The following is a 9,718-nucleotide window of genomic DNA, read 5'->3' on the forward strand; positions in this document are numbered from 1 at the left end:
CGCTCCCATCCTCACAAAAGTGACTTGGTCCATGTTTCTCGTGTCACCATCATCCAAATTTGCTACGGTGGCCCAGTGTTCCTATGTCATGTGGCCCAGCATCTTGCTGCAGACCAACATTCAACCCAGAACGTGCTCCAAAAGCATGTCCCACAAGAATCGCCACCATCCTCACAAAAATGACGGTTGACCCTGGAAAATGTGCACACCTCAGTCTGCCACTCTGCTGGTTGTGCTTCTTTCCCGTTCCATTGACCTTGGTAAATTTGCACCCAACAGTCTGCCACTCTGTTGAATGTGCTTCTTTTCCGTTCTATTGACCCAACTGAAATCCATTTCTTTCTGATGTATTTTCCCGTTACACCTGCGAGATGATCTAAACACTCTTCTGCAACTGTCCATGTATTTTTTCAGGTACTCGTGTTTCCACTAGTTTCCAACTAGATTTTTTTCGATGTTGACGTATATCAATTGTTCCGCTCTCTCTCGTTGAAGTCGCGATCTGGAGTTTCTTCGGTTTCAAATGCCCTCACGTGGTTGATCCAAGTCCTTCGTTTCCCCAACGTCCAAATTTGTTGCGGTGGCCCCGTCTTCCTGACATGTGGCCCAGCATCTTGCTGCAGACCAACGTTCCACCCAGAACGTGCTTCCGTTGCCATTCCCAGATTCAATGACAAATTGAATATAACACATAGCGGTTGAGTTAATGGAGCTTTGCAAGCTTTCAATACACAATAATGATTGTTGAATGTTAATTAAATAGCGTGGTGGTTAGTCGAATGGCCAAAAGTCGAATGACGTTTATGGCCTACTGCGCACTGTCGACCCGAAAACTTCTTTCAGAAGACTTCGACCCGTAAACCCATTCGTAAACACCCATCTAAGCCTGTGTTAATTACATTAAGGTGACCAGACCGTCCTCCTTTTGGAAACCTTGTCCTTTGTCCGCCTCTAGGGAAAATGGTCCTCCTTGTTCTCCTTGAAAGAGCAGATATGACTTCAACAGAAGTATCGGTGCAATGTAAAATACTAAAGGAACAACTTAAATCTCGTATTGATGGAACTATTCTGCCATTAGTTGTAATTAATTATTTAAATAAATTAGAAGAGACTAATCCTGGAATAAAAAGAATTTACTAAAGAAGCAACAGTTTTATAAAAATGTAGAGTATTTGGAAAACTAGACTCGGCATAATAAATATTAATTAATTAAATCTGTATTTGACTGGATATTATTGAATGGAATCAAATACTTAAAACAGTTTTATTCATGAGGGAACGTCCTCCTTTTGGAAACCTTATCCTTTGTCCTTGTCCTACTTGAAAGAGCAGATATAACTTCAACTGAAGTATATAAAGGAACAGCTTAAATCTCGTATTGATGGAAGTTGTAATTACACATTTAAATAAATTAGAAGAGACTAATCCTGAAGTAAAAATAATTTACTAAAGAAGCAACGGAGTTTTATAAAAATGTAGTTTTGTAAAAAAAAAAGAGTATTTGAAAAACTGGACTCGGCATAATAAATATACATCTGTATTTGACTGGATATTATTGAATGGAATCAAATACTTAAAACAGTTTTATTCATGAAGGAAAAATTTAACATTTCCATCAACGACAATTTGTTATTTGAAGACAAGTACACAGAATCAACCATTTATTAAAGGAAGAGAGTGGGCAGAAGATGTAATTGATAAGAAATGGATGACTATTCTTGGATATATTCTTGAAATATTGAAATATTCCCCATGACAATATAAAAATTTTGATTGAAATGAACATTTTCCATTTGCAATTATATCTGGACAAATGAAAAATCCAGACTAGCGGTTGAAACATTGGCGGGGATGATTATAGTTAAATATAATATAAATCTATAAAAAAATTGTCGAAAAAAAAAAAGGAAGATTTACTCAAAGAAATACAAAGAAACAATAAATATTGAGTTGAGTTAGTTACATCAAGTAACTAAGTAAAATTTCAGTAGTTTTCTAAAGGTTTTTGAACTTTGAACTGTTTTTTCGGTAAAGTAACACCATTAACATTGTAATAAATAGAGGTAGGATAGCCAGGGGGCCGCTCATTGTTCCATTGTTGTAAATCCTTTGTAAAAAAGGTTCGGCAAACCTTTAACAATGCATTTACAACATTTGAACAATACGCGGCACCTTCTGGGTCCGGACTTTAGTAATAAATCGACGACATGATCAATAAAGGATGTTACTAAATGATTTTTTTTATATCCATTTTTACCAAAGTGTCCTTTGACATTTTCAAAACCTGGTCACCTTAATACTTATATACGTATATTTAATAATAATCTGGAATATAATTTTAGGTATAGAAGATAAACACCGCAAAAAAATAATGGAGAATGTTTTGAAACATACCGATGGTTCCAAATTGAAGACGAGGGCAATGGATTTGACTCTCGAAAATTTCGAGACGGTGAGTGTTGATTATATAAAAAAAATATGTTACTTCAATATTTTTCAATTCCACTTTGTTTAAGCTGCACAAAACACAAGCTTTTCTCAATCTGCCAACCAACACTGTGATCGAAATCTTGAAATCGGATGATTTGATCGTGCCTTCCGAAGAAGACGTATTCAATGCTGTGAAATTATGGGTAAATCATGATGATGCAAACCGTAAACTTGAATTGGTACAGCTGATGGGATCCGTGCGGTTATCCTTGCTTTCGATAAAGGTATTCTAGATTAATTGAATGTTACAGTTTATTTATAAAAATCATTTGAATAATGTATATTCTTTTCAGTTTCTCGTCGACGAAGTAATAACGTTCTGTCATTCGTGTGCAGAGTGTTTGTCTTCTATTAGACAAGTAATTAAAGACAAGGATGATAAATTTTACATCCAAAGAGACACCCCTCGTAGAAAAAAAGAAAAAATAGCACTGATTGGGGGGAATTATTTAGATGTTAGTTTTATATCACAAGTATAATATTTTGATTAGATTGTAAATTAATTATTTTACTACATTACGTGCTTTTAGCCGGCAAATACCATCGATATATATGATGGAGCACAGAAAAGTTGGACTCTATCCAAAGACATTGGTATTAATAAAATTTTTTTTTCGTCTGTTGTCGTAGGAGATTGGATGGTTATCATCGGAGGGCATAATTCTTCAGATGCATCATTGACTTCAGTAACGTTATCCAGTGTTGTGAAGTACTTGCTTAGATAAATCGGCATATAACAAATTTATTTGTTTTCAGGTAGAATACATTGATTTGAAAAACGGTCAGAAACATCCATTGAAGCCGTTGAATCAAGCTCGTAGCCAGTTCTCGGCAGTGAAACGTCGTTGTCGCGATTCATCCTCGGATGTCTACGCCATTGGTGGTGATTATTCTCGTAAATCAGTGGAAAGGTGATTAAATTGCAATAATTTCATCAGATCGATTGAAAGAGAAGTTAACGCTTATTGATTTCGATCAGGTGGAACAGCAAAATTGGAAATTGGGAGATCATCGCTCCACTGTTGGAGGATATTCAATGGCATAGTGCTTCTATAATCGATGGCAAAATATTTGTAACAGGTGGGTTTAGAAATAGAACATCTATTAATAAACTGCAGATGTATTCTGTGGAGACCAATTCTTGGGCTTACCGCGCTGATATGATTCACAGAAGAACTCATCATTCGGTGAATATCAATTAATTTTCAACTAATATAAAACTCCAAAATATAATTAATTCACCTAATTTTGATTTCACGATTTTTAGAGCGTCGCAATCAAAGGGAAACTTTTCATCGGTGGTGGGTTTAATTGGTCAAGAGGTGGTGCTTATTTATTAAGCAGTGTGGAGCAGTACGATCCGATTGCAAATGTGTGGACAGCATTCACTGAACTACCGGAACCTGCAAAAGGAATCAGTCTCTGTTTTTTCCAAAACAAACTACTTAGCATGGGTGAGTTTTTACATAACTTAATTTGAATGTATATGCCTGAAGTGTTGAATTAATTTATTGTTTTGATTTTCAGGTGGATTTCTTCAATGGGACTATTCGAGCCAAGTTTGGGAATACGACGAGACAAGCATGTCTTGGAAAGCTTCACCAGGTCTTAGTAGAGATAGAGCTTATGCGGTTGCACATGTCATTCCATATGATTCGATTATTTGGGCACCCCAACAACTTAGCGCCGACAATTCAGCACATGGACTATTCAGCGTATGGGCAATTCAGCGCAAAATCAATATTTTCAAGAAGTTTTTTCGAAAATAGTTACTCTATTGAAATTTCATGAAATGCGAATAAATTTATTTGATAATCTTTGTGCCTTTATGATTTTCTCACTAGGGTCCACGAAATAATACGCAAGCATAGGGTTGACAGCAGGTCCCTTTTAAAGAGAACACATTCTCTTTAAAAGGGACCTACTAGTCTCTTACTTCATTTGTAATATACCCATAAGTAAGAAGTTTGCAGCTGTATGTAGATATTGTGAAACAAAATATAACTTTGCAAATGCTACAAATCATATATGTACGTACATATCAAGAAAATAGAGAAAAAAATTATTATTTTAAATAAAAACAATAATTTTATTTTACTACCGCCATCTATGTTTGAAACTAATAAACAAACGATGGATAAACGTCAACGACTATCTCGCCGGGCAGATATCAAACGCGTCTTACACGATATTTTTGCACCATCGTAATGGCGGAGGATCCATTTACTTATATAATGACCAAAATGAGCAATATGGCAAAGTATGAAAACGATCGGATAAGAGGCAAACTTTTTCCTGGATTGTAATCGTAAGTGAAACGTAAAGGAGGTATGTAATATATGTAAAAATCACGTAGTTGAGACATCAGTTTTAATGCATACCGATATTATTGACTTATGTAGATGCTTATACATCAGCCCACTACTTCTGAATCTTCATACCTTTCATCTACTGCACGTTTACCTAGCATAAGACGTAGGCGAATAGAATAATATTTTGACAACATTACTGGTTCTGAATGTCATCAACTTGATAGAGCATTTGCTAAAGCAATATATGCATCAAACTGTCCTTTATCTATTGTTGAAACATAAAAATTTCAATGTTAAAGAGGATTTTGTATGATATTAAATGTATTGTATGAATAAATATTATATTTGACATCCAAATAATTTTATAAAAACTCTTGTTTAAATTAATGTGACCTTTCTTTAATTATTATCTATGTACTAAAATATGTTGTATTATTTTGGTCAATCTCAATTAAAAAAATAAAGTTTCCGGTTTTTTCCCCGTTCGTTCAAAATTCCCATTTTTGCCCATCTCTACCTCTGACTAGAGGTACTCTTTTTTCTAACCTAACCTAACTGTATCTAGACTGACTTTTTTTTCCCGCCGGCACATCTCTACCTCTGACAAGATATGGCGTGGCAACTCCGTGAGTAGAGTTGGGAGTGGAGGCAACCTGGCAACACTGAGCGTATATATGTACATATTCACACTCATCCACTCGTATTTGCAGATACCGTTGCACACACTACGATTACTTTCCCGCTACTGACAAGTCAATCTTATTATCATTCTATGACTCTGTAGGAATCTCGTCATCGTCATCGTCATCGAAACATTCGAGAATATTCCACAACAACAAACCACATACCTTGCAGAACTCACACACGTAAACAACCCGTGCACTTCTTGGAATCAATCGCCAAATCCTTCGAGAATGATCCACCCTTCACACTCGAGCGGAACGAAACCCAGACGACGCACACCTGCAGCCATTATATTAAACTCAGGCGGAACGGCGCCAAATCCAACTCAAGCGGAACGGTGCCAAATCCTTCGAGAATGATCCACCCTTCACACTCGAGCGGAACGAAACCCAGACGACGCACACCTGCAGCCATTATATTAAACTCAAGCGGAACGCCCCTACCAGTCGAGCAGAACCAAAACGGTTGAAACACGCCGCCACCATTAAACTACATCGAGCGGAACGGCGCCAATCGTTCCAGAAAAGTCCACCCCATCGACAAAAGCAAATTCCTCGCTTACGCATCAACAAACCACCACCATGGGTCAGGTGATTCCAGAAACACTATAAAAGGAGGTACAACCCAAACAACGCCAGTCGACCCACAGCAGCAAGCGTCGACACACAGCAGCAGACCAGAGACCTTCTGAACATAGCCGAACGACGAGCCAACAACACACTGCCGCATCCAGAGACCTTCTGAACATAGCCGAACGACGAGCCAACAACACACTGCCGCATCCAGAGACCTTCTGAACATAGCTGAATGCCGAGCCAGCGACACTCTACCATATCCAGAGACCGCTGAACGACATACTTTTGCCCACAAATATAATACCTTTGTACAACCATAGGCAAACAATAAAACTTTATAAAACAAGCACAACAGTGTTTCGTTAGGCTGGGATACGGTCAACACATCGCTACCCCGCCTACAACTCTGTCATTCTTTCTCCTTCGCAAACCACGTAAAGTAACAGCTTTTCTTTATGCATCCATATTTTATATAATCAACTGTTGTTAGTTAGAATTGCATGCTTTAATATTTAGTCCCAAAAATGAGTAAGCGAAAGTGTTCGTTCACTGAAGAACTGCAAAAAAAGTTTATATGTTTTATACCGAAATCAAATTCCAAATAGGAGGCAATATGCACGCTTTGCAATACAAATTTTTCGGTTGCAAACAAAGGCAAATACGATTTGGAACAACATACATATGTATATCGTCAAAAAAGCATACAGGAACTCTTCATATTGGTAATGGCTCCAAAACTGTATGTGATTTTTTCACAAAAAAAAATTACACCTTTGGATCACAAAGTATCAGCTGTCGGAGGAACTTAAGCTTTCCACACTTTATAACACCATTATAGTTAAAACTCTCCTGTTTGCACAAACAAACTGTTGGCAAAAATGATTGATGATTCGGAAGAAGCAAAGCGGATTTCATCTGGACTGACTGTAATGCAATCGTTGTCCCCCAATTTTTTTGACATCAATAATGGCATAATGACAAAAATGATTGTTTTATTTTCTTTGCGAAACGAAATAGCAGAGACTATAAGTGAACATTTGAATGCATGTTTAAATAAATACAATATTGTAGATAAATGTGTTGCTTTTTCTGCAGATTATTGTAATACTAATTTTGGAGCATTGAATAGAAATGGAAAAAATAATGTTTACAGCCATTCAAAAACAAAATTTGGAAAAGATTTATTAAGCATTAGTTGTCCTGCCCATATTGTTCATCATAACTCTGCACAGCATGGATTTGATTCCATGACAATAGATGTAGAATCAATAATTGTAAATGTTTTTTCTATTTACGTAATCAGGACAGAATCTTTAAAGATTCAGTATAAGCAATATATACAATGTAAGACATTCAGTATAAAGCATTATTGAAACATTCAAAAACGCGCTAGCTATCACTTTATACCATGCTGTGAAGAAAGTTTTTCCTGTTTTATCATATTTTTTATCAATCGATATTGATAAAGATTTGAATATGAGTTTAGCAAAACTTATTTAGAATTTGCATCTTCCTTAATGCATATATTCCATGAAAAAATATTAGAAATAGAAGTCGAACAAAATTCTGTGTTAAAAGTAATGGCTACAATAAATTCATTAGCGAATATATTAAGTCATAGATATGAATAATCATTTCTTCCTATCAAAATAAAATCTTTTTTGTCTGAAAATAAAGGAAATTTATTGCAAATTGAAATAGATAAATTCAATTTAAATTGGATGAATTGCTATAAAAAATCGAAGAAATATTTAAATTTATGGACGTGTTGGCAATAGGGTTGCCAACTTTTTCTGAGACAATTCCGGGACAAATAGCTCAAAACTCAATTTTTATATATATTTTTTTATTCGTTTGGTTTATTTTTTATTCGTTCGGTTTTATTTGTAAAAACTATAAAACATATTTTATAGTTTTTACATGCGGAAAATATTACTTTAGAAAAAAAATTATCATCATGTTCAGTCATCAAAATTTAACTGACTTTCACGCCTCGTTAAATTTGGTTCCTTTATTCGAATACAAAAATATATATACATAAGAGTAAAAGAGGTCTTATTTGCAATTCCACCTTTACTTAGTCTATATTCATGTTATTCCTGGCCTTCGTCCACACACTTCATGTGACTAAATACTCTCTCTGGGTAAGCATTACTGCAGGGATGGACATTATTATTATTAATTAATAATAATAATGAATTATTCTTCCCACCTGAGGCACGTACCAATTTAATGCTTTCGTCCCCTGTCGCCAGGGGCATCAAGCTCCTCAACCAGATTTCTATTGGATTGAATCTGTTTAATCTAAAATATACTGATCTGGTTGAGGTACTGTTTAGTTTCAGATCGTAGCAACTTGTAACATATTGCATTTTTATATTCATATTTTTACATTTTTATATTTTCAAATTTTTATATTTTTATGTTTCATATTTTTATATATTTATCTTTCATATTATTATTTTTCATTATAATTTTATTTCTCATGTTTTTTATATTTTTATATTTCATGTATTTACAATTTTATATTTTATATTTTTATTTTTACAATTTATATTTTTATATTTTATGTTTTTACAATTTAGTATTTTTATATTTTTATATTTCATGTTTTTACAATTTTGTATTTTTATATTTGTTTTATCCATATTTGTCTTTTAATTAATATATAATATTATTATAATATATAATAATAATTAATTTATTTTTTATATAACCATAGTGTCGACTTGGAGTTGATCTGTAAAGTCACTATGGCAAATTTGTGAATAAATAAATAAATAAATAATGAAAGATACAATTTTCATCAGCTCAACCGATTTTTCATGCTTTTTGAAATGCTCTGCCCATATCTTGTCATCATTTTGCTTGCTTAACATCTGGAAGAAAGTGGAATCGCCACTTTGTTCCAGATGTTTCCTTATTTTGCAAACAGCCGTATAACTTACACCCTCTATTGTCGCGATTTTATGTTTATAAAACATTCTAGTTTTTATTAATGCTATAATACTTGCATTTCTCTCTTTAAAAAGAATTGCTTTTCGACTAATCTAAAAAAAATCTATTTAAAACTCACAAGTAATTTAAAACATAAATGAAAGTATTTTTTTTACAAAATAATCACCAACTTACCCTAAAAATATAGTAAAGCTGCAGCAATAGAAAAAATCACGGTGTTGTTAACGAAACAATAAAAAATCTTCGCAGAAACGCTCGTATATGCTTTACGTAATTCAGGAGCAAACTCATTTCTCTCATTTCACATTTATTTTTGAAGACATTTTGAAGGATAATGTTGTATTATTTTTTGTTGGTGAATAGAGTAGTAAATAAGGATGAGCTTACAAAAAAAACTAGTCGAAAAGATCTTATTGTGAATTATTTATAACCTTTACAAATGGGCGCGAACGCGGTTCAATGAGGTAGCGTAATATTCTGTCCTGGGACTGTATGTACGTTGGAAGGACGTTCAACGGATTTATGTACACGATGTCAATTTCAATAAAAATAAATGTAATAGTTTCCTCAAAACTTCCGGGACAATTTAGCATTCATCCGGGATACGGGACAGCGATTCCAATTCCGGGACGGTTGGCAACCCTATACTTGCGTAATATTTCGTCGACCCAAATGAGAAAATCATAATTCCTGCGAAAA

The 9,718-nt window shown here is 34.4% G+C and overlaps 2 protein-coding genes across 5 annotated transcripts in view; both read left to right on the plus strand.

Annotated features, from left to right (window-relative positions):
• The window catches only part of LOC143916706 (uncharacterized), a 2,301-nt gene extending 1,785 nt beyond the window's left edge, over nt 1–516 (plus strand). The window contains exon 2 of the mRNA XM_077437910.1: nt 1–516. This exon is cut by the window's left edge and continues 244 nt beyond it. Within this exon, the coding sequence (XP_077294036.1) occupies nt 1–183 (183 nt within the window). The 3' untranslated portion in view covers nt 184–516.
• Nucleotides 432–5,181, plus strand: LOC143916702 (kelch-like protein 25). Of its 4 annotated transcripts, none has more exons than XM_077437904.1 (9): nt 432–697; nt 2,343–2,452; nt 2,517–2,714; nt 2,784–2,945; nt 3,021–3,176; nt 3,247–3,401; nt 3,470–3,677; nt 3,758–3,944; nt 4,018–5,181. In XM_077437904.1, the coding sequence occupies exons 2-9, from the start codon at nt 2,372–2,374 to the stop codon at nt 4,257–4,259; spliced, it is 1,389 nt and encodes a 462-aa protein (XP_077294030.1). In that variant the 5' UTR covers nt 432–697; nt 2,343–2,371; the 3' UTR covers nt 4,260–5,181. The 4 variants fall into 4 exon arrangements, with proteins under 4 accessions (XP_077294030.1, XP_077294029.1, XP_077294027.1 ...); XM_077437903.1 differs by having other exon boundaries at nt 432–516; XM_077437901.1 differs by having other exon boundaries at nt 443–868.
• The last annotated feature ends 4,537 nt before the right edge of the window (nt 5,182–9,718 follow it).

The sequence above is a fragment of the Arctopsyche grandis genome, chromosome 9 (genome assembly GCF_051622035.1).
Source record: "Arctopsyche grandis isolate Sample6627 chromosome 9, ASM5162203v2, whole genome shotgun sequence".
Classification (NCBI taxonomy): domain Eukaryota; kingdom Metazoa; phylum Arthropoda; class Insecta; order Trichoptera; family Hydropsychidae; genus Arctopsyche; species Arctopsyche grandis.